General features: G+C 40.9%; 1 protein-coding gene across 12 annotated transcripts in view; it reads right to left on the reverse strand.

Moving 5' to 3' along the window:
- Window positions 1–25674, reverse strand: part of LOC129730152 (lachesin-like) — a 145391-nt gene that overhangs the window by 41225 nt on the left and 78492 nt on the right. For all 12 annotated transcript variants that reach the window (XM_055689234.1, XM_055689235.1, XM_055689240.1 and 9 more), the window contains exons 7-8: window positions 3059–3209; window positions 2783–2925 (exon numbers count right to left, since the gene is read on the reverse strand). In XM_055689234.1, the coding sequence (XP_055545209.1) occupies window positions 2783–2925; window positions 3059–3209 (294 nt within the window). The remainder of the gene's footprint in view (window positions 1–2782; window positions 2926–3058; window positions 3210–25674) is intronic.

A 25674-nucleotide genomic window follows, 5' to 3' on the forward strand; every position in this document is an offset into this window, starting at 1 on the left:
GACCACAAATATTATTATATATATTATATTTTTAAGTCTCAGCACATTAGTTTTTTAAGTCTCAAGAGAGATATTTCAGGCTTCACCACGGTGGTTTTGTAAGCTACTGAGATTTACGCGACTCGTTGCTCTTTTCAAGCAAGTGCGTCGATTTGCTCACCAGTGTGAGAGAAGTTGTTTTTGTAGTGAAAGATATTCTCCTGCACGCTAGTGATTCTCTGAGGGGCAATAAGAAGCAGGGCTCTACATTTTTAAAACAAAACATTGAAACTAAATATTTCGCGCTGTCATTCCGATTCGAACAGTTTCATTTTCATTTGATTTCTTTCGGATACCGTCACCGAGTCACTTCTTTCTTTCCTTCCCGTCTTTCTTTCATCGCGTCGTTTCAAATGAAACTCATGACTGTCTCAATTAACGGACATGCTGACGCATGCTACGTCCCTTTCCTTTTCTTCAGCGTTTCATTTGAAATCAACACCGCATCGCTTCGTTTGTTGATAGTTTTCACACACCGCAAGACGCAGTTGAACGACAATGGCATCCAATAAATACGTCACGAAAGTTCCGATCGTTATTTCGGAGATTTTTTTTTTTGCTGTTGATAACTAGCGTCCCATAGCCACTTCTGATTGTAAAGCTGGAGTTAGCGTCCTCCGTTTCATTCGTCACGATTTGTTTTTCTCCCACCTCTCTCTATATATGCGTGAAGTACTTTATGGAATCCCCCTGTCTCCAGCAGCGCACATTTCAATTCGTTTTCAATTGAGAATCCTCATGTGAGAGTAACGTTAATAATCTTCGCTTTCAATTGAAAATCTTCGCTTTTATTTTCAAGCCCTTCAGCTGTCAAAATCAAAGCAAGAGCTTTCGAGTAGTTTTCATGTGACTCACAAAGTTCTCGAAAATGATACAAATGCTTTTCAATTCAAAGCGAAGGATCAAAGCGGTACTATAACCTGATGATTCTCAATTGATAATGACTTTGTCAGGCTCTGATATGGAGCCTGTTTTTGAGAGCTATTAGAACAAGTAAAACAAGGTATTGTATCTAGATAAATTGAGTATTTTGTCAATAGTGTTTATTGAATTAGTCGAGGCACCTGATGAAATAAATAGCCGATAAATAATAGTTGTATTTTTGGTTTGGTTTTCACCCAATTACGTCAGAACATAGAAATATTATTTTCATGATGTAAAATGACTGGAGTAGACAACGCTATAGTTATTCAAAATTATTGCATTGTTACACTTTGCTGGAAATTCCTAAGGGAGTCTCCTAATCAGTCTTAAGTACGACGAAGAAAAATAAACTTCTGCATTCATTGAAAGATACGTTTGAACATGAAAATAAGACAAAATGGCGGATCAACTGTATTCTTAAAATTCCTCTTTCATACTTTGCAAGCACTACATTCAACGCAGTTGGTCTATTGGTAGTCAGAAGGTTCCGGAATTAACAACAAGGTATAATTTGAATATTCTCATAGCTACTAACAACTAGTTCTAATAAAATAGATGGAGAAAAAAAAACTAGCCCTAATATCTCTCCTATCATGCACAATTTTTTAATGGGATGGAACTCCTCAGTTTCAATCGTTCCAGTAAATTTTTGAATCGAAGAACACAAAACTCAACAGACTGTTTCTGATGATTTTGTATATGTTCCCGTGGGGAATGATCTTGAGGTTTTTCAGGGAAGTGTGTAAGAGCCCCTATTATTTATTATGTATACGAACCTATAAGCCACTTATCGAGCCATGCTCTCTACAGATTAAAGCATGAAGTGCATTATGTGGGAAAGCAATATAAAAAATGATAGAGTTCTGCAGTGATAAAAATTTTAACGTGCGATCGTTGTTTCAAACAATAATTTTTAGCATGAAGAAATAGAAAATTGTAGTTTAAAATGATAATACTTATTAGACAATCGTGATCGCAAATTAATATGATTTTTAATGATGATTTTATTTACCATTCTACCGTAGCATGTCGTAAATATTATATGTGCTATTGCAATCTTATTGATATTTTAGCTATACGAAACCAGAAATCGGAACGACACGCGTTATTTAATTAAAAGTAGTACTTTGTTCTGGTTCACAACAACAGTAGCATCACGAAAAACTTACAGTGAAACGGTGAAGATACTCTGGAGTGCTGCCTAGTATTCCAGCATTGAAACCAAGGGTAATAGCCTCGTTAAAATTCGTTCAAGCCACAGAGCTTGCTGCTGCCGTTCTGTTGAAAGCGGTTCGCTCCATACAGAAGCTAGAGCTGGTGAAAGAGAAGCAGGTGGCATGATATTTTATACAATGCACCGGCTGGAGACGATCGTTTCTGGCAAGAAGGCAAACAAATTTCTTATGCATACGCTCTTGTGCATTTGTATAATTATTTATTCGACGAAAACAATAGCGCTTTCAGAGCCTTTAGAAACCTGTTTGTCTGCTGATGAGAATTCACCTGAATGTTATTGTCAGAACTCATTATTTATGACCATACTTGATTTTCCTATTGACCTTGCTTATGTCGACCAAGGTGCCGCAACTGGTCGGTTGTGATTGAGACTATATTCTGCACTTTTGGTTCTCTTAAGAGCAGTGTGAAATCAACAACTCGGACACATTAATTAGGCTCATTCAATGCCGGGGCTAAGCGGTGCAACGATAGGTCAATTAAATTTGAGGGGAAACTTAAGCGCTTAGCTTGTGATTGTTAAGTATAGGCATAGCAGGACGATGGCCATCAATAGGGTATTCTAGAGCATTATAGTACTTACTGTACAATCGTATCGTTCCATCAGTCTCCCCTCGAGGATTCTTTGCTACACATTTATAGGTGCCGTAATCGTTCTGTTGAATGTTGAAGATGTTCAGTCGCATATGTGTCTTATAGACTGGCGCTCCAACCATCGATTCCGTCCTATTGAATAGAGTGTAGATAAAATTGAAACAGACAGAACAGGAGATGAGTTTGATAATTGAACGTTGGTTGTGATGGAGCTATAATACAGCATAAACAACCATGCGTCTCCATAATAAGTTAATAATCTTACCTGTACTTCCGAGAATCGTGAATCATGTGACCATCTTCCCTGGTCCAGTAGTTGAGCGACGTCGGGTGTGCCTCGGTGAAGCATTCTAATGTAACGTTGAAATAGAGGGGAACTCCTACCAGCTGATGCGGTATCCAGAGCATTGGTGGAACTGTGAATGCAAAGAAATGTATATCACATCATTTCTGACGGCAGATGGGAATGTGAATCAACTTGCTGTCGATAGAACGGAACCGGAGCAGGTTCACAAATAAAGTCACGTGCATCAAATTCATCATATTCATATTTTAGCATGTATCGGTTGATGTCTATAAACAGGGATGTCGAAAGACACATCAACAAATTGTTTAGACTGGTTGCCGTGTTGCAATTACTGCTGCAGTAGGAACCGGCTGTTCTTGATTTTGGTAGCATAAATTCATTAGTATGCTTTGGAGGTCTTGTGCCAAAGATTGCCAGCAATCAATTTTGCAAACAGTTGAATTGTACTGAAAAAAAAAACTCAAAATTTACTGCAACTAGGGCTGCCAGTACACAAATCTATCATATAGCGATCCAATTTGGTGTCAATGACTAAGCAAACTTAATAAGCGACACTACGACAGCATGAAGCTTCTGATGGTAAAATAAGCCATACAGAACGACGTGTAACATTTGTTGTGTAAAGATGAATTTTTAATGCGATTCACGTATTTTATTACTTCCGAGACCGAAGGATATAGTCATCTTTTTAGTCTGTTGGGAGACGGCGAGCATGGGGACCTGTGACATTCAGTCTAGCGCTGAACTTGACTTCTTTTGGCTGTGATAGCAGTGTCTGCAGTGGTAAAAAGGCCCGACCAGACATGGAAAAATGTACGTTTGGGTGCTGTTAAATTGGTATAAATAATGTTACTCGTTGATCTTCATCGTAGATAAATTTCGTTGCTTTTTTTACAGATAGGAGACCGAGTAGATTTTATCTATGTGCGTGAGGCATATAAAAAATTAACTGACGAAAAATGTAAAAATGTTTTCATTACTGACATCAGCAAAAGTTCAAACAATGTTGTAAAGCATAAATTTTCTTGTGTGCAACAGATTACTCATTTATTTGAATTCGCTGACATTAGTTCTATATTTTTCTTAAACAGTCATTCCTTCAATGACTTTCTCGCATCATTGTTCAAAATAATATCAAGTTAAACTTTTCTCGCCACTTGACTTGGGTAAAATACGATTCCTGAAACTGACGCCCCACGTTGCTGGAAACAGGCAGGTACTACTACTGGTTACAATGTTTTCTTCGCGAACATTTGTTTTACCGATGTATCATGTGTCGGGGTGTGCTGTTTGGTGCTAGAACAACACAAAACGAGCATGTTCAATATTGTGTACCTACAATTTTGTCGTCCACGAGCTGGCAAACGTATGCGGGTATATCGCAGAGCGATGGTGTATATGCCAGGTAGCACACAGAGCACCACCTATCGAAGTCAGGCGTCATGTGAATTTAGAATATGTTTTATCGCCTGCCGTGACCTGGCTGCTAACATCGACTGAAGTGCAACTTGTAGCGTTTCGGGCATTTGGCATGTAATATTATTCCTACTAGGTAAATGTGCCGCTATGATTTCATTACGCTTCACAGGAGGCATATGTAAGAAATTTCACAAATTACCACAAAACCGAATGTAGTTTTTGTTCGCGAGTGCCAAAATACTAAAACATTTTCAAGTAGTATTGGATCAAGCAGATTCATGTTAAAAAAAGGGCTGTTAGTTAGACCAGTGTTTAACGTACTATTCTATAATCAGTCAACCCTTAATATGAAATAAATCAGAATGAATAAAATTTCTTTGTTGTTCTTTCCTTGACACATTTTTTACGTTCATTTTTTAGTGGACACCTGTTAAATTTTAATTTGAGATTTTATAACGGGTGGCAACTGAAAATTTGGATTTTTTTTTGCTGTGTAAAAAAGGGTGGATGAACTCAAAAAAACTAATTTATTTCTCATGAAGATACATTCATTATGAACAAAAAAATGAACATTTGGGAAAGGTCCGTTACCGGCCTTCCGACGATATTTTCATGCCGGAACAAAAGCTTCCACGTCGACTTTTCGAATGCATCTCTTAATTTCACCAATCAACTGTTTGCAGTTCGTTGATCTTCAGTTAAATTCGCACCGAAGCAATCCTAAATTTCAGAGAAATCTTCGATTGGACGAAACTGAGGTAGATTCGTTGGGTCGCGTATTTGGGGTACAAATGAAGTCGAGTGGTTGTTCAGGAACGTTTGTATTTTATTTGATGTAATGTGATGATATTTGATTTGGCCAAAACACAAACTTCGATATGGTGTTTATTGTTCTCTCTGAGAAACCAATACACTAAACCAGCATTTAATAACGGATTAAGAGGATTCAAGTTTGGTCGTGACTCATTTACATCGCTGGCGCGTGACTGTTTCATTTACATCGTTAACTTTAGTAAGTACAGAATTTTAGTGCCCACCAGCCGCAACACTGCAATATGCAACACGCAACAGCGTAAAAAACTGTTGCGCAGCTGAAAATACGGTGCCTCCTGCGATCTGCTTCTGGCAGGAGAATAATTGGATTACTCTGGTAAACACAGATTTTGCCTAAAAGCTACAAAAAAAAGATTATAGCTTTTTAACCATTCCTGTGAATTTTGGTGCACCTGGCAAAGATAACTTTTTCAGAGACTTTAGTGAGTTATTCCGTAAGCCAACGTAAAAAACGATGAACTGGGCAAGAACTTAGTGTGCCGCACTTTGACTTCTGCATACACTACGGGCTCCAAATTCACAAGAATGGTTAATAAGCTATTAGTTATAGTTTTCTAAAAAAAAAGTAATGCAATCAAACTAAATACCCGTTCAAAGCGCAAAGCTGACGTCATCGAATCGTGTAGCAGTACTAAAGCGGGCTTTTTACGAAGCAGATATTGGCTTGAAATGTTGGTCAATATTTGTTTGCTAGTGTAATATTAAACTACTTGCTACTTGCAATTATTGGATTAAAGTTATTCCTCTCTCATTTGTTAAACAAAAAATTGGCAAATAGGTATTTGTGTTTTCTCTACTGTGCGAATATTTACTGGAATTTTTTCTTTGTTCATACTGAAATGTGGTATGAGCAAAATACAGCAAATGGATTTCAATATCACTTCGAATAAAATGTTTGGATTCTTCACAACGCAGACTAGTCCTTAGAGCTTTTAGAAAAAATGATACTGATATGTTTTCAAATTAGTAAAGGTTACTTCAATCGTGATTTTTTTTGAGAACCCAACCAGCGTGTAACTCTTGATGGAAGAATTTATTATTTTCTTTCTATTTTGGTTTGAACTCAGAATTGTCAGGTTATTCACTTAAGGTGAAACTGCGTTGAAGTTACAAATGACCGATTTTAAGCCTCCACTTTCAATTTACAAAGGCATAAGACTCGGTAATAGTTAATGCGTTACCGCAAAAAAAAAATGTTCCCATTTTCGAGTCCCGGAAATTCCCAGGCAATAAGAGTTTTCATTCCCTTATCCCGGGAATATAGCAAACCCTACTTGCCACCCCATTAAGAGTAAGACGTAGTCTCACGAGAAATAAGAAGTTTGTTTGCATTGGAAAAAAAATCAAGGTACCGATTTACAATACCAACATGCGTTGGGAAAAAACCTTTTCTAGTTTTTATTTTAGTTTGAACTCGCAATTGGCAACCAGGAGAAAATCTCTAGTTTTTTAGATACCCTAAACAACATACCCCTAGTTCATGAGATAACCTGAACAATAGGAATAACGAAATATTGGCGGAAAAATTGGTTGTTTTTTCAGTGATTTCAACACTATTACAGGGTGCGCCATAATTCTTGCAACAAGAAACAGAGAACCGTTAACCATGTTTTTGGCAAGTTAGAGAAAACTTTTGAAATAAAAATATTTTCTTGAGTAAAAACAATTGAAAAAACAACCACTCATTCAATGTGTCCTCCTTTAGTTCTGGTGACAGCTCGAAGACGCTTTATGATAATACTCGATGGCGAACCGAATGTCATTTTGAAGAATTTTCTTACAAAAAATTGAGCAAAGACGTCTTCAACTCGTCCAATCTTGTGTGTTATGGTGAGTAGGCCTTTGCTTATAATTTCCCCCAAATCGAGAAGTTTATCACATTGAGATCTGGCGAGGTTGGAGACCACTCATCCTTGGTGATGACAGAGGGAAAGTTGGACCTGCACCAGTCCTGATACGTCTTTTTCATATGAACCGGGGCATCGTCTTGCATGTAGGTTCAGTTTCGATTGTTATTCGTTTTCTGGACCCGCAAACCGACTTTGCATTTTTGTTGCAATAATTATGGCGCACCCTGTATAAAATTACACTGGTCGAATGCAGATATGTGTGAAAAGGCTGCATAGTGAAGATTTAAAAATTGCAGCTGTTCAAGCAGTAACATAGTCTAAGATGCATGAAATCAAAAACAAATAATTCATTCAGCCCCGTAGAAACTTAACTACAATTTAGTTGCAACTTTTAGATATTACCCCCCGTTTCACTTGTTACTTTCGTTTTTCCCTTTCAAGTTGTAGGTATAAGAGTAAATATACAGGGTGTTCAATAAGTTCGAATACATTCTGCGTTCTGCGTATTAGTATTGGTGTCAGCTTTAGCCTTTTATAGAGAATAACTGACGCACATGGTGTCTACTTGCTGACATTTGTTGTTCGTTTACCGTTTAAGATGAAAGAGTACCGCGACGTTGTAGTAAAGTTATTTGCGGCACGCAGGTCAGAAGCTCGTATTTTCTGATAAGAAACTCTTTATCTAGCAACAACCGCATAATGTCCAAAATAATCAGCGGTAAGCGCTGACGTTGGCCAACATCCTTTCCTTCCACATAAACATCCTGCGGTTCCAGAGCAACGCGTCGGTGATGGTTTGCGGCCGTACCCAGACGTGGGAAGCTCCCACTGGTGTTTTTCGAGGAAATAAAAACGTGAAAATTCACGCCGCGTGCTATAAGGTCGATGTTCTAGGGAAAGTTGTGGCCCCGACACCTCCACGGGAATGACCGTTACGTCTCTCAACAGGACGGTGCAACGGTCACACGGTCAATATCGATCAGATTTGATGACAGGAGAATTTGGCTGATTTTCTAGATAAAACTGCGTGGCCTCCTAGTTTTCCGGCCCTTAATTCCCTGGACTTTTATATATAGTCGTACATGCCAAGCAAAGCGAACACAAAGCTAGAGCTATGAACTTTTTTAAAAAGCTTTTTTTCCATGATCTGGGACGAGATCTTGATGGATCAGGTGCGTGGCGCGTGCGATTTTTCTGAAAAACGTCTCAAGCTAGTTGAACAATACAAAGGGTATGTGCTCCTAGCTAACATGTCGTAAAGATTTTCAACAAACATAGCTTCGATGAAAATTAATTTAGGAGAAAATTTTATATTTTTTAACCCTTTTTAAAATGTATTCGAACTCATTGAACACCCTGTAATACGTAATATCTTCAAAGGATATGAAGATTGAATGGAAAAATATTGGATCATCGTAAAGTGAAATTTCTAGAAGACGCGAGAGACCATTGTTGTTGTATTTATTTTATAGAGGTTTTAAGATAGGAGTCATTAATCTACACGAGAGACAGTTGTCAGCGAGATGCAGTTCAAGGCATAGGTACTGGCGTTCTGCAACGAGCAAAGGGACCAAGGAGCCTTTGCAAAATTTCATAGATGAAGTCAAAGGCATTCACTTGAAAGGAAGTTTAAATGAATATTTTTTTTCTATGAGTTGAATTTGGGGAAGAAACATGATTTGATTTTGAGTAGTAAGTTTGATCGATTTTCAAACATTCTTGTTTGACAAGTTTTCGACCGAGAGGATGCTAACCCTTTACTTTTTATCTAGAAAATAGTAACTGAGCTTATGCAAAGGCTTGTTACACAAAGAGTATGAAGTATACAAAGTATGATGAATAACGTTTTTCATCGTAAATAGCAATCAGTAATCAGCAATATAAACCGCTTTGTTTTTGCCTGTTTAGTGTCTAACGTTAAAACAATAGAATCCGAAGTTAGAAAAATGCGATTTTGGGGAGGTATTGATGATTACAATTATTTTAAGGGCCAAAAAGGTTTGTTTGATCGGTGTGACGACTTCGACAAAGTTGTAGATAATAATTTAGTCTTCTCACAAAAATGCACTTTAAAAAAAATTTGTTTTTGAAAAAAAGTTAGGCAAGAAAAATTAAAATTAATTATCCTAAAGCTCATTTAAAAATTGTTTCTTTTTAAACTACAAGAGATTACCTAAACATTGTAATCGGTCCGATCATGGAGAAATCAAGAAAAAAAGAGAAGCACAAAATGGCATCTTTTGCCAATTTAAACGTCCATGCAAAGTTTCAGCCAAATCCAAAATGGTCGATTAAATTGGTTGCCTGTTTTTTTTGGAATTGCTTCATGGCTACCAGTTATTGCACTACACTAAAGTCGTGGGGGGTACGTAGCGCGTGAAAAATATATAAAAAAAAAATATAATAAAAAATATGCCGCGTACGAACGACTTTATAGAAAAATCCACGTATGACATCCGCCTAAATTCCGAAATCAGCGTAAATTTTTTTAAGTATTGCCATGATTGGTACACCATCCGTATTTTGAAACATCTAATATGAATCTGTCCTTTACGAGGAGAAAAACGCACTTAAGAATTCAAAATAAAATTCAGAAAACGATTTTGAAGTAACCTCTTTGGTTAGGTACGCTCGAATTACATAGGCTTTTATTGAATTTTAAGTAAGTCGTCTCTTTAGTTTTTCATAACCCACATATTTGTTGACATATTTGTTGATTTAAAAATGTAAACTGGTTACGAATGTTTATCTTCACTCAACATGAGGTTTAATTAGGAAAATAAAATAGCTTTCAACAGCATGCTGAAAGTTTTCACTTCACTATCAAATGTTTAAATCGAAAGTTTCTGCCCAATGATGCTGCACTGATCGCTCGAACGTTTCGGACCACCTTTTTTGTTCGCTGCATTCGCCATTCTGGTCAGTCATTTCGGTACTTTCAGCCCATCTGGCAGTCATGTAAGCCGTACAAGCCGTTGTCCACTGTACCGTACTCTTCCCGAACGATTGGATTCATCTGCTGCTTCGATTTTATTCCCATGTACTCATACCCATGCTGCCCGAAGCGGCCAGCATCGGGTAGGCCAATTTAAATCGGGATGGTGGTGAAAATTTAGATGCTACGTGAGTTGCTCTAGTCATGGTCGTTCGTAACGGCATGATGGCATCGTCGTCTAGGATGTGACCCGGCGGTGCAATGTAGATCTAGGATTTGTTTAAATTCAATTTCCATTTTCAACACTGAAAGCAAACGTGTGTTTTTCTAGCCGTTTAAGAGGAGCCTATTTGTTGCTAATTCCTGTCGAACTGAAAAGCTTTTTAACTTGTCGGTTTCCACTGGCTATAACGCCGCTGCGATACAGGAGACAAACCGTTTAGCAAAAGGTGGTTTGGTGCAAAGTCGCGGACTGTTTGTTTAGCAAATTGATGGTTAAGATTTCAGTGTACAGCGCCGATTTGTTTGGGTAAGACATCTGTGAAACTCTGGTACGTTTCGATATATGTATACAAATTGAATAATACTTTTGATTTATAATTATTCCACAACAATTTTTTTAAAACGTTTGCTTAAATAAGTACCCAACAAACAATTTTGTCGAGAAACAGCTTATTAAGCTTTAGTCCAGGCGAAACCGGCTTTATAATAGTTTGATGAGCTGTAAATCAACAAAATTGTTCGTTGGGTAATAATACGTCATAAATGATTTTTTTATTAGGATTACATTATGTTAACACGTTTGGATTAGATTTCTCTAATTTTGTATTATTTTCCAGATTTTAAACTGTTGTAAATCTTGTAGATATATTATAGAACTGATAAAAACAATGCGTCTCCATCGAATGAAATAAAGCAAACGTTTCATCATTTATTGAAGTATTCTAAGCGCAGTTGAGACCTTTTTGATTCGTCTGCTATAGTTTTTAGACGTTTTATCAGAATATTCGTAATAAAAGAACGACCTGTTTTACGCAAATATTAAATTAATTTGCACTTCCAAAACATACCGCAATTAAAACTGCTTATATTATAATCGTCACATAATTCGTTTACAAAACTAATTCTGAAGTGTTAAAAGTTTTGAAAATCAATCAATTTAGATTGACATCAGACGATGCCGTTGGCCGCTTAATCTCGGTAATGCTTCCCCACAATTCACCGCAAGACTGATTGCCAATTTTATCATGCAAATGAAGAAGTAAACATGACGAAATCACGTTCTTGTGCAAATAAATGGCATCAGGCTTACTTCGGTGAACCATTCGCCATTTTTTGGGAGGGGGGCAGCAGCTGAATCGCACGTCTGCCTGTCGTATCGTGTCGCAAGTCGGAACGCCGCAGATGGTAAATATCAAAGCCACCGTATATTTTATCTCCCATTTTGTTGACGGATAAAACGATCTTCAAAGAAAAAGACTCTATCAAGGACTAACGGAGCCATGTAAGCGGGTAGCATACATGAGCACTTTAGGGTTTTCGTGCAGTTGAAAACGACTTGCTGAGTGTATCGGGCTGCGATGATGGTTGGTGGCAGTTGGTTAAGTAAATATGGCTTTGAAACATATACTTAACAGTCTAAGGATTTTTTTTATAAAGCAAATAGCTAGCATAAATGGCCGATGTTTAAACTTTTAATATTTATTCCATACATACAATCTAAAAAAAATTATTTTATCCTTTGAAAAAAAAAATTTAAAATTAAAAGTACCAGCATTCTAAATTCTAATTCTCTATCCAAGGAAAAATATATTTCTATGACTTGAAGGTGATTAAGTATGATTCGTTTCTCTTTCGTTATTTATTTTTGACTTATTATTTAGTACAATAACATAGTTAGAATCAACAATAAAAGTTTTACAATATTTTACTCAATTTTCAGTACACTTAGTTCAAGTTCAAGTTCGTCGTATCTTGCCATCATGCAGATAGATTGCCAATGGGCCACCGACTACCGCAGATGCCACCGTTGGGATTCGTTTTCGCCCTCCAATAGTGGCGGCTTGAATTTGAATATTTCTTTGGCCATTTTCGGTTCGTTTTGTTGATACCATCTATACTCCGAGCCGACGAGAAAACCCTTCGCAGTAGCATCAGCTTCTGCCAGAACGGCAAACGGCACATTCAACAGTCACACAGTTCAGCTCATGTTTGTTAACAGTTTTATTAAAAGCAAATTATATACAATGACATCCGAGCAAAACAGCATGATTCTCAGAAATGGCGTTGGGTAAGAAAGTGACAAAGCGACAAAACTGAGGTGAAGAAATAGAGTGAGTGAGAGAGAAAGCTCTGAAAAGGACGAAAATGTGATTGAATATAAATTACACAATTTGCGATGTTTTCATTCGATGGCGAGTGTTGGGGATGATGACAACAGAGGACCAATTCGTTAAATCACTGCTTTAAGTGGATAAGCGAAAACATGTTGCTTTCATATTTTCTCATGGTAAACATCTGGTTGTTGAATTAGGTTGAAGGGTTTGATTCGTGTAACATTCGTGTTGGTTGTGAGAGAGTCATGCGGTAACATTTGCATCTTTTTTATACATTTGTCACGTTGATGGCTGTATTTATTTTGAGCACTTTCTTTCGGTCCCAGAAATGATGTGCTATTAAATATGAGAGAAAATTTACGATGAAAAATCATCTAGAGAAAAAACTCTGATATACTTTGTAATATATATGTTGTAATAGGAATAAGATTTTGACTTGGCTAGCTTAGTTAGCCAGATTGAGAAAATTTGTCAAATGCTATTTGACTTCCCTTTGTTTGGACAAACTCACTCCATCGACGAATATGTAAAGAGTGATATTGAACAGCGAGTATTACCCAATACTTTTTATAAGGAAACTATTCAACCACATGCATACAAAACTTCGCTTCTAAACGACCAACAGAATGGGGATACTTTTTGATAACATTCAATGATCGGCCTAGACCGAAAAGTTTGAATCGAGATAGTTCATAACTTTGCCCCTTAAGAAGGACAACTATTTGAGTATTGCTGGTAATATTTACTTGTAATCATGTCCTCCGGTCGTCACAAGTTCCTATCTCACGAGTCATATGATTACAATAGACTGGCAGCTGAAACATGGACACACAGGATACCAGGATGCGATGAGCGATATCCACGCAACTTCCAAGTCGTAGCGCTGAAGGAACTTTGGTGGACAGGACAGAAAGTATCAAAAGGCTTGTGGCACCACCAGTGGGTTGCGAGGTCTACGGTTGCTGCTCTGTTAGATTTGTATCACTACTCAATAGCTGTATATTTGCGGCCAAAACTCTCGATTGTGTATAACTCAATTCACGCTGTACATCTCAGTAGGATGCCGAGTACGCTGCATCCAATGTCACAGCTGATTTAGTCGATTTATGATTTTTATCATGACCAACGACATTTCGTTAGTAGTTGAAACAGCGAAGAAATTGTAATATTGTTATTCAGCTGGCCCAGATGGAGTTTCAGTTGTGGTTTCAACCCGTTGTATAGTTGCATTAGTAGATCCATTATGCTGTATTTCCAACCATTCATTCCAAGATCGATCGAAGAAACGTGACAAACTACCGTGGAATAACAACTCTATCTCATCTCAAAAAAAAAAAAAAAAAAAACTCTATCTCATCTCAGCATCAAAACTCTTCGAGATTATAGTATGCGGTGTACTGTGAGAGCGAACTAAAAATTACATCTCTTTAACCAGCATGATATTAATCCCAGCTGATCACTTACTTACTTATTTAGATGGCCGTACGTCCTAAGACATGGCCTGCATAACGATGTTCCGCCAATTCACTCGGTCCATGGCTGCCTGTCTCCAGTTCCGCGGGCACTCTGCAGATCGTGCTCCATCTGGTCCACCCATCTCGCTCGTTACGCCCCTCGGCTTCTCGTTCCCGCCGGATTAGAAGTGAACACCGATTTTTCAGTGTAGCTATCCGGCATTCTAGCTACATGCCCTGCCCAGCGTATCCTTCCAGCTTTAGCCACTTTCTGAATACTGGGTTCACCGTAGAGGCGCGCAAGCTCGTGGTTTATCCTACGCCTCCACACTCCGTTGCACACCGCCAAAGATGGTTCTTAGCATCCGACGTTCAAAAACTCCGAGTGCTCGCAAGTCCTCCTCGAGCATTGTCCACGTCTCATGCTCATAGAGAACTACCGGTCTTATTAGCTTTTTGTACAGAATACACTTGGTGCGAAGATTCAGATTATGCGACCGTAGTTTTTTATGGAGCTGATAATACGTCTCCCTATCTCCCGGCTGGTATCGTTTATCTCAGTTACCAGAGAGCCGAGGTACACAAACTCTACGCCCACCTCGAACTCATCCCCGTCGATTGTTACCGTATTGCCTAGGCGTGCCCTGTCGTGCTCGGACCCACCTGCAAGCATATACTTAGTTTTTGACGTATCAGTATTCAATCCGATGCTATCTGCTTCACGTTTCAGTCGGGTATACTGGTCTGCCACAGTCTCATATTTTCTGCCGACAATATCTACGTCATCCGCAAAGCAAATAACCTGATCTGTTGAAAATCGTGCCCCGCATGTCAAACCCCGCTCGGCTCATTACACCCTCTAGCGCGACGTTAAACAATAAGCAGGAGAGACCATCACCTTGTCGGAGCCCCCGTGAGACTCGAATGGGTCCGACGTTCCTCCCGAAATTCTCACACAAAACTTTACATCCTCCATCGTAGCCCTAATCAGTCTTGTCAACTTCTCCGGAAAGCCATTTTCGTCGAGAATTTTCCATAGCTCTTGTCAGTTTATTGTACTGTATGCGGCTTTAAAATCGACGAAAAGATGGTAGGGACTCTAAATTCGCGGCACTTTTGGACGATCTGCCGCAGTGTAAAGATTTGGTCAGTCGTAGACCGTCCTTCCATGAAGCCGGCCTGCTTCCTAGAAACCTGCTGGCTAATGGGGACAAGCGTTGGAAGATGACCTGGGAAAACACTTTGTAGGCGGGATTCAGGACTGTGATTGCTCGATAGTTCTCGCAGTCTAGTTTTCCCCCTTCTTGTATATGGGGCAGATAACCCCTTCTTTCCACTCCTCCGGTAGCTCTTCTATTTCCCGGATTTTGACGATCAGTCGATGCAGCGAGCTAGCCAGTTTGTCGGGGCCCATCTTAATAAGCTCAGCTCCGATTTCGTCTTTTCCGGTCGCTTTGTTGTTCTTGAGCTGCCGGATCGCATCCTTAACTTCGCTCATTGTTGGGGGTGGCACATCCTAATCGTTCGTTAAACCGACCACGTCTTCTCTGCTCCTGTTGTGGTCTCCTGCTTGCACGCCATTCAGGTGTTTATCGTAGTGCTGCTTCCACCTTTCGATCACCTCACGATCATCCGTCAAAATGCCTCAATTTTTATCCCTACACATTTCAGCTCGTGGGACAAAGCCTCTGCGGAATGCGTTGAGTTTTTGGAAGAACTTTCGTGTTTCGTGTGTGCAGTGCAGCTGCTTGAGTCCATCACATTCCTCCTCTTCCTGGCGACGCTTTTTTCTATGAAGAGTTGGACTTGCTGCCTCCGTTTCAGTCTATATCGGTCCACATTCTGACAGGTGGCTCTACGCAGCATTGTTGCCCGCGCTGCGTTCTTTTCGTCCAAAATCTGCCGACATTCGTCGTCAAACCACTCGTTACGTCGATTCGGTTGCACGTGTCCCAGGACTTCCTCCGCAGCACTGCTGATAACTGTTTTCACGGCATTCCAACGATCCTCTAGAGGGGCTTCTTCAAGCTCTCCCTCTTCTGGCAGAATAGCTTCGAGCGATGACGCGTACTGTGTTGCGACGTTGTGTTGCTTCAGTCGCGCGAGATTCTACCGTGGCGGGCGACGGTACCGTATGTTATTCACAACGGATAGTATTTGGCGTATCTTAACCATCACTAGGTAGTGATCCGAATCGATGTTAGCGCCTCGATGTGATCTGACGTCGATAATGTCCGATTAACGTAGTTGATTTGTGATTATGTTCTTTTCGGTAATCTCCAGGTGAGTCTATGGTGGAGGCTATGCTGGAAGAAGGTGCAACGTATGGCCATGTTCTTGGAGGTGGCAACGTCGATTAGTCTGAGGCCATTTTCATTCGTCATCTGGTGTGCAGTGAATCGTCCAATCACCGGTCTATACTCCTTCTCCTGGTCAACCTGAGCGTTGTAATACCCGATGATGATCTTGACATCATGTTTTCGGCAGCGGTCGTATTCACTCTCCAACTGCGCGTAGAATTCGTCCTTGTCGTCATCGGTACTTCTGAGGTGTGGGCTATGCACGTTGATAATACTAATGTTGAAGAAACGGCCTTTGACCCTCAACCTGCACATTCTAGGGCTGATTGGCTACCCCCCGATCACCCGCTTCTGCATCTCTCCCATCACTATAAAAGCTGTTCCCAGCACATGTGTGCTTCCACAACTCTGGTAGATGGTATAACCATCCCTGTACGTACGCACCATCGTCCCCTTCCAGCATATCTCCTGCAGCGCTACGATGTTGAACTTGCGGGTCTTCAATTCCTCGGAAAGCACGCGGCTACTTCCTAGGTAGTTGAGAGATCGGCAGTTTTATGTTACATGAATCCAATCGTTAGTCCGTTTTCGTTGCCTAGGTCCTAGCCGATTGTTCCGGTCCGTAATTAACGTTATTGCGTTCGTTGCTGTTGTTTTTTTAATGGTGCGGGCTTGCAAGGCCAGCGACCAACCCCACTATGTCGCAGAAGGGCCATCGTAGTGCCATTGTTTAAAGTCCCGGGCACTACCAGGACTTGAGAAGGACACTGCGTTACTGAGAACGCTGCTGTTAGTGTCGATCCCAGGAAACTCTCTTCCGAGGAAGGAAGCCCCGCCCCTGTCAGCATGCGACCAGCAGTCCTACCAGGGTTGGTTACCCGATCTTTCCACTGGTTACTCGCACATCAGTTGGTACCACGAGAAGGTGGGGTTCGGTAGCTGGAAAGCTGAGGTTGTTACCGACGATGTCGGAACAATTATGTTATTTTTGTACATATGCATGTTATAAGTTTGTTAGTTTTGTAGAATATTGCTATTGTTTAAATGTTTATTTTTGTTCGTGTAGATTAAAATTAAAAGGCTCCAAAAAAATAATTGTTTAGAAATAAGCTAGAAAATAAGGAATTAACCTTGAAAATTTCAACATTTCAAATAGTCACCCAGCCCCAAAAATATTTGTCAATGACTATGCATGAAGTCAAAAAAAAAAAAAACAAAAACAAAAATATTACAGACCTTAAAAAATACGGCAAAGAACCGCATTTAAAATACCCAACCCTGAAAAGGGATTGCACTAACAACTCGGAGCAATTTCAGTTCAATGGGCAGGCGAATATTCGCCTGAGCACTACTGGATCCTGTTCATGGTGAAGAGAGAGAGAGAGAGAGAGAAAGAGAGGTTTAGAGAAAGGCAAAGAAAGTTGAACGAGGGGTTGGAAGCTGACTTCGGCAGAGTGAGGATTGTTGTTGCCTGCTCCGCTTGGGTGTCGAAACCAAAATTATAAGCCTCAAAAAGTACACGAGTTCCGATAAAAAAACGCGACGTTTGTGTCCCTAGAAACTGATAGAACCGCTGGATTACAAAGGGATCCGCAGGACCGCTGGTTTACAAAGAGAAGTTTCCAGCCCGAGGACGATTTGTTCCACGTGCCACTGGATTTGATTTATGGGGCGTAATTTACCATCAACGCCACGTGCAACGGCAGTAAAAGGCAATCCGAGCTGAGAGGATTTCGGCCGGCAGCTGGACGTCGGAGCATGCAACGACGACGATCAATTCAGCAAACGGTATTGATTGGGAAGCTTCTCAATGAAGAAATCGACTAACATTGGTTGCTTTCTAATCTTGACTTGCGAGCATCGCAGAGAACGTTGTGCAACGATTCGTTACAGGTGCCTTGGTTTCATCAGACATATTCATTGTGCGCACCATGTACACTCTGTGTATTGGTATTGGTGTCAGCTTCAGCCCCATACATAGGCTAACCAACGCGCATGGTGTCGACTTGCTGTCATTTGCAGTTTGCTTACTGCGCGCGATGAGGGAGTACCGCGACGTCGTAGTAAAGTTGTTTGCGAGAGGTGAGCGACCTCTCAAAATTAACCGCTCGATTCGGAAGACCGCTGCTGATCTGGATGTGTCAATTGGGACTGCCCACACCATCATGAGGAGGTAGCAATTCAGCGCAAGAGAAGGGGAATACGCTTTTGCGAAATCGTCATGCTCGACGTGAAGAATGCGTTTAATAGTACCCGTTGGGACTCCATAGCGCTCGCGCTCCGGTGTCGCTGTACAAGATTTTGGAAAATAATTTCCAGGATCGAGTACTTGTGTACGACACGGAGGAGGGTCAGAAGTGCGTCCCAATCACCACAGGAGATTCGCAAGGTTCTATCCTGGGTCCGGTGTTGTGGAATGTCATGTATGACGGAGTGTTGAAACTAAAGTTCCCTGTAGGGGTTGTGATCGTCGGCTTTGCAGACGACATAACGCTGGAGGTTTACGGCGAGTCGATTGAGGAGGTCGAGTTGACGGCCGCGCACTGTATACGCAAGGTCGAGGACTGGATGCGCTCCAGGAAACTAAAGCTCGCGCATCATAAGACGGAGGTTACGGTTGTGAACAATCGTAAATCGGAGCATCAGGAGGTGGTCAGATTCGGAGACTGCACCATCACCTCAAAGCGATCTCTGAAGCTCTTGGGGTTATGGTGGACGACAAGCTCACGTTCGAGAGTCACGTCGACTATGCCTGTAAAAGGGCCTAATCGGCTATTGCAGCTCTATCTTGTATGATGTCCAATAGCTCAGCGGTTTATAGCAGCAAGCGAAGACTTCTTGCCAGCGGGGTTTCGTCCATACGTAGGCATGGTGGGCCAGTGTGGTCCAAAGCGCTAGGTACAGGCTCATGTGCATGAGAGTTGCGAGTGCGTATCGTACGGTGTCATACGATGCAATTTGTGTCTTGTCTGGCGTGATGCCTATCAGCATCGCCATCAAGGAGGACAGAGAGTGTTTCGACCAACGTGACACAAGGGGCACACAAGGTACCAGAAGGTCATTCTCGATGCTCCGCTGGCAGCGGGAATGGTCTAACTCACAAAGGGCAGATGGGCGCACCGACTTATACCGGAGATATCCGGATGGGTCGGGAGGCGACATGATGAAGTGAACTTCCACCTGTCACAGATCCTGTCAGGCCATGGTTGCTTCAGGCAATATCTGCACAGGTTCGGACACGCGGGGTCCCCCATGTGTCCCGAGTGCGTGGAGGAGGAGGAGACTGCTGAGCATGTCTTTTTCGTATGCCCCCGTTTCGTAAGAGCGAGGAGCACCATGATGACTGTGAGCGGGCCTGGCACTACTCCGGACAATCTAGCCCGGAGGATGTGCGACGACCCGGACATCTGGAACGCGGCCTGTGCGGCCGCCTCCCAGATTGTCCTGGAGCTGCATCGTTTGTGGCGGGTCAACCACCAACACGCCAGTGGTAGCTAACTGCCAGTCTCCAGGTAGTTAGCTAGGAGGTTATAAGAGTAAAGAGGGTGCATCACGCACAAAAGCCCCCGCCACCTTAAAAAAAAACACCATCATGAGGAGGAACCTGGAATACAAGCTTTACACAGATGCTACAACGAAGAAGAGGTTGGACAGAGCCAAACTAATACTTTCGTGACACGCAAGTTAGGAGTTTGTGTTTTCTGATCAGAAACTCTTTGTCTTGCAACAGCCTCACAATGTCCAAGGGATCGGCTGAGGGCGTCGGTGATGGTTTGGGAGGCCATATCCAGGCGTGGGAAACTGCGATTGTTGTTATCAAAAATCAACCGAGATTCTGGAGAAGGTTGTGGCCCCGGGTACTTTGGGACCTCTACGAGGAGGATCGTTACGTCCTTCAACAAGGCGGCTTACCGGCTCACACGGCGAATGTCGTCCAAGCGTGGTATCGGAAGAATTTGACTGATGATCTCGATAGGGCTTGGTGGCCTCCCAGCTCTCCGGACCTTATTCCCGTGGACTTTTATGTATGGTCATATATGCTGGCCACACAGAGCGAACATAAAGTCAGCACTGTAGACCAACTAATACCACAATAGATCTACTATCAATGGTCGCAGTGGTTCAGTCTTCTACAGGAAAAAAATGGACCAATTTAAGAAGCTCATTTCCATGATCTAGGACCACGAATCTGCGTGAGATTCTCTTGAGAAACGTCTAAAGCTCGTCATATAACACAAGAGGCGAATGCTTCCAGCTTATATGTCGTAAAGGTTTTCAATAAACTCTACCTCAATAAAAATTAGCTTAGAAAAGAATGTCTCATTTATTTTTTTTGCACATTTTTTAAGTGTATTCGAACTTATTGAACACCCTGTAGATCGATTTTTCTATACTTGAGCTTAAGTTTTCAATTCATTAGGACTAAGTGTCGGATGAGTTTTAATAACAAAATATAATTAATACTCGCAGGAATGGAACGTTACGACCAAATATTGAGGAACTGAGAAACCCCAGGGTTGCATAAGAATATGCGCTGCAGCTGGAGGCAGCGCTACTTCGCAAGAGCAGCTTTGCGCAGCTACGCTTGGAAATGGCTTGGGGTGCATTCGATCCGACATAGGTAGCACTGCTAGATCAAAGAAACGACTGGATGCAAAAAGTTACTTAAGAAGAAGAATGCAGCACGTAAGCGTTTTAGAGTTTTTTTCATCAGAATCAAAAACTTGGGCACTAGAGGGTTAATCTACACACTTAATTTCTTTTGCCGAACTCAGCAAACTTTCCACCAAGCTCTGAAAACTCAGAACGGCTGATAATAAGTTTGTTTAACGTGTTGGTAATAAGTTTGTTTAACGAGCATTCGTTGAATTTTTCACCTTTTTTGAGATGTAAAAAATGCGGATAGTTCGGTAAAATTGGCAAAATGTCCATTAGTAATCGCTCCCCAAGCCGGTGATTGAGTGACACGTTTTCGTAGTAATACTTCATTTATTTAGAGTAGCCGTTTCTCAGAAAGACGTTTGCATAATCAAATTTGAATATAATGGGATCCAACACAAAAACTGTGAAAAACTGTGCAAAAAAGTACCAAATAAATGAATTCCTGAACTTCCACTCTAATAACTCTACATACGGACGCTAACTTTATCCGGAAAGGTTGAGAACGGGTGGCTTAACGCCTTGACTTTTACTACAGAAATACCTGTCAATGAATAACTGACAAACAACACGGCTTCTTCAAAGGCCGCTCTACATCCACAAATTTACTTGTATTCGTAGATTACTCATTGAATGCAATGGATAATGGGAACCATGTTGAAGCTCTTTATACAGACTTTAGCAAAGCATTTGATCGTATTGACATACCAATGCTACTTTTCAAACTGCAAAAAATTGGAATCGAGTCTGGTCTCCTGAAGTGGCTTGAATCATATTTAACAAACTGGCAACAAATAATAAAATTCAATGGAAAAAAGTCAAATCCCATTCAAGTTACTTCAGGTGTTCCCCAAGGCTCCCACTTAGGACCACTTCTTTTTATATTGTACGTAAACGACATTTCCTTCATCCTTAAAAATATTAAAGTTCTAATATATGCCGACGACATGAAGCTGTTTTTAAAAATAAAAAACAAGAAGACATCAATGTATTTCAGAATGAAATCCACACATTTTACATCTGGTGTAAGAAAAGCCTACTTGAAGTAAATGAAAAAAAAAGGCAATGTAATATCCTTTAGCAGAAAATTAACAACGCCCAAATTTGTAATTGCATTAGGGGATCGGAATGTGAAGAAATGTGATAAAGTTAGGGATTTAGGAATAATCCTGGATTCTAAACTTAATTTCATCGACCACTATAACACTATCATACACAAGGCAAACAACATGTTAGGGTTTATCAAACGCTTCTGCTACAATTTTCAAGACCCGTACACTATTAAAACTTTGTATATTGCCTATGTGAGGTCAATACTGGAATACTGTAGCATTGTGTGGTCTCCTTGTCCTGGCGTACATGAAGAAAGAATAGAATCAGTACAAAAGCAATTTCTACTATATGCTCTTCGTAAGCTAGGTTGGACCGCACATCGTCTTCTGTCATATGAAGCACGCTGCATGTTGATTGACATTCAATCATTAAAAGAACGGCGAGAGTACGCGATGGCTTCATTTGTAAACAGTACTACTTTCTAAATTGAGCTTTTATGCACCCATTCGACAACTTCGACACCGTAGTTTATTTGCTCTTAACCATCATCGTACGGAATACGCAAAAAATGGACCTATAAATAGTATGATGAATTCTTATAATCAACACTGCGAAGCCATTGACTCTACGATGTCCCGGTATAAACTGAAACAGTATTTCAAGTCCTTGAGGCTGAGGACACAAAATTAATTTGTTTTATGTTCGTGTATAGTTTAAAAATTATTGTAACCAATCTACATATATGATTGACGAAATAAATAAATAAATCAGTAACACTTTCACAAATCATTTGTTTTGAATGATAAAGGTTCGGCAAAACGTTGATCATCAGATTAGATTTTATATAATGAATTCAAGTCTCAACAAATGTCACTTACTGGCGTAATTCGGCAGTTCTTTCTAAATTCACAGAAGAATCTTACAATTAGAAAATTTATAGAGTAAACTAATAAAGGTAATAAATGAACACTCAAATCGAAAGTATTCGTGTAACTAATTATTTTTTACTGATCTCGTCTTTTCCATCAAATAAATCATGCAAAGATGACGACGGTTATGCAAGAATCTCTAGGAAAACATGAAGAACGCTTCAGCCACAATAATGATTCGCGGTAACTCCCAGTAGACAAGAGCAGTATTGGACAGTCTTGAACTTCTTCCCTGTATCTATCTCCTTCAAACTAATGAAGATTTTATGAAATATCAAATTAGCAAACACCTAAAAAAGGGGGACGGGACACGAGGCATATGGACGCTAGGCATATGGATGTTAGGCATAGTATGCTAGGCATACAGACGCGAGGCATAATGGATGTGAGGCATAATGGATACGAGGCATATTGCCACAAGGCATAACGGACGCGAGGCCGAATGGACACAAGGCCGAATGGACGCGAGGCCGAATGGACGCGAGGCCGAATGGACGCGAGGCCGAATGGACGCGAGGCCGAATGGACGCGAGGCCGAATGGACGCGAGGCCGAATGGACGAAAGGCCGAATGAACGCGAGGCCGAATGCGATGTTGTACGATCGCATGAGATCCAATTATGTAGTTCAGGTGTAAATATATTCCTAAAGAGTTTAAGTTGGGTATAATACTTTTCTTGAAATCATGCGGCGAAGACGCATAATCGAGGGCAAGGAAACAAGGCGGCACTAAGCCGCCGTGGTTTCCGCAGTCCGAGCCGGCCGCCGACCCGCCGTCGGAAGCGGCGGCCTCTCGCACCCAAACGACTGATCTACTGGTTTGCTAGGTCTACTCAAACAGAGTTTTCTTCCCTTAGTTAAGTCCGAACGAGCGGTAGCGAGTAAGGACAGCATTCGCTCGAACAGCGAGTCGGCCGAAGGCCGCGAGTGTATTGCTCTCCAAATGTCACTTTAAAACGAAATACATGTTATTGAAAGAGGTCTGTGATGATGATGACGATAATAAAATATTTCGCATGTCTTCCCCTTAGCCTTGTGTCCATTCGGCCTTGTATCCATTCGGCCATGTATCCATTCGGCCTCGCGTCCATTCGGCCTCGCGTCCATTCGGCCTCGCGTCCATTCGGCCTCGCGTCCATTCGGCCTCGCGTCCATTCGGCCTCGCATCCATTCGGCCTCGCGTCCATATGCCTCGTGTCCGTATGCCTGCCGTCCATTATGCCTAGGGTACTATGCCTCGCGTCCGTATGCCTCGCGTCTGTATGCTTAACGGGGTGTCATCCTAAAAAAGTGCTCTTAGTTAGATGGTTTGAGCCCACGCAACCCCCAGCTGCAGAAAGCTTCTAATGATTCCAACCAGGACCAAGTCAAACACATCCGCTGCAATTACCTTCGAATGAAAAATATGGACTAAATCCAACAAACGATGCAATTCCGAAAGGAACAGCATTCAGCTGTCTGTAACCGCACTGTGCCTCAAGGCATAAAAAGATTTCTGTTTGGAAACTTAATTTCGTTTCGTTGTGCGGCGAATGCCTGCCAGACATAAAAAACTTTTGCATAATTCGGGATTTGCTGGTGCCCGCCCGCGAGATGCCACTTATTTCATTTCAAATGTTCTTCGTCGCTCTCGCGGAAAGATATTCTGTTTTTCGCTTCTTATCCGCCTTTCACCACCTAGTATTGTTATGTTGCACAACTGGTTTTTCAAACCAACGAACGAGGGACGCTCAGCGGAGGTCAAACGTGCCGGAAAGAACGCGAGGATGGGTGCGAAATTCCTTTTTTGAACTTTTAAAAACGATTTAAGTTTGTTTGAGCGCAAGTTTTGTCCGAAGGGCAACAGTAGAAACTTCGTGAACCCTGGAGGTGTAGGTGCCAGTATCTCATGGAAGGAGCGACTTGGATCACGGTGGGTACATGATTGCTCCGTTGAAATGGATATCATAAATATGAAACATAAACTGCTGTTTGCAGCAGAATGAAAGAGTGCTGTAGGGGATGGGACTAATCGAGGACATGGTTTTTTCCTGAGCTTGAGTTACTCGAAGAAATGTTTAATTAAAATTCAGGCTGGAACTTGTTTAGTGTGGTAGGATTTCTTTCGGAGTTCTTACCCAATATTTTGTTACTGTTGTAGCTACAGTTTTTAACCCATTCCCCCCTATGGCATCACCTGACATATAAACTTTGATAACAGTTTAACAACTATACTAGAAATTTCTAATGTTGAAAATATTATAAGCAGTTAGAGAACAGATTGATTTTCAACATGCAATACAGTTTGTGCCAATTATGCATGCGGTTGCTGAGTAATAAAAGTTGGAATGTCATTTTTCGATGTAAAACTTATTTCTCTCCACGGGGATAGGGTTAATTATTTTTAATTGACATTTGCATATCATCAACAATCCGTTTGCACAGTTGTGCATTCTACTTCAAACCATATTAGAGACAAATCGCGCGAAATGACCGATGGTCGAATATCGACCATTTTTGATTTGAATGAAACTTTGCACACGTATTTGGCTTAGCAAACTGAGCATTTTTCACAGGAGAGATTTTTTACACCCATGAGTTACATTCTAAAAGGGCGTATGCCTCTTGGCACAGGTTTTATTCGAAGCATTGTAGCCCAGAAACCGTTGGTTGTACAGAAAAACTGTACACTGTACAAAAAATTTTTTTTGACCAAAAAAAAATTAAAAATAAACATTAAATTTCAATTAAAAAAAAAAGTTGAATTTATTTTTTATTTTTTTTTAAAGAAACTTGACGTTAGTACGCAACTTCTTAAAAAAAGTTA

Source organism: Wyeomyia smithii, chromosome 3, assembly GCF_029784165.1.
Source record: "Wyeomyia smithii strain HCP4-BCI-WySm-NY-G18 chromosome 3, ASM2978416v1, whole genome shotgun sequence".
In the NCBI taxonomy this organism is placed as follows: Eukaryota; Metazoa; Arthropoda; class Insecta; order Diptera; family Culicidae; genus Wyeomyia; species Wyeomyia smithii.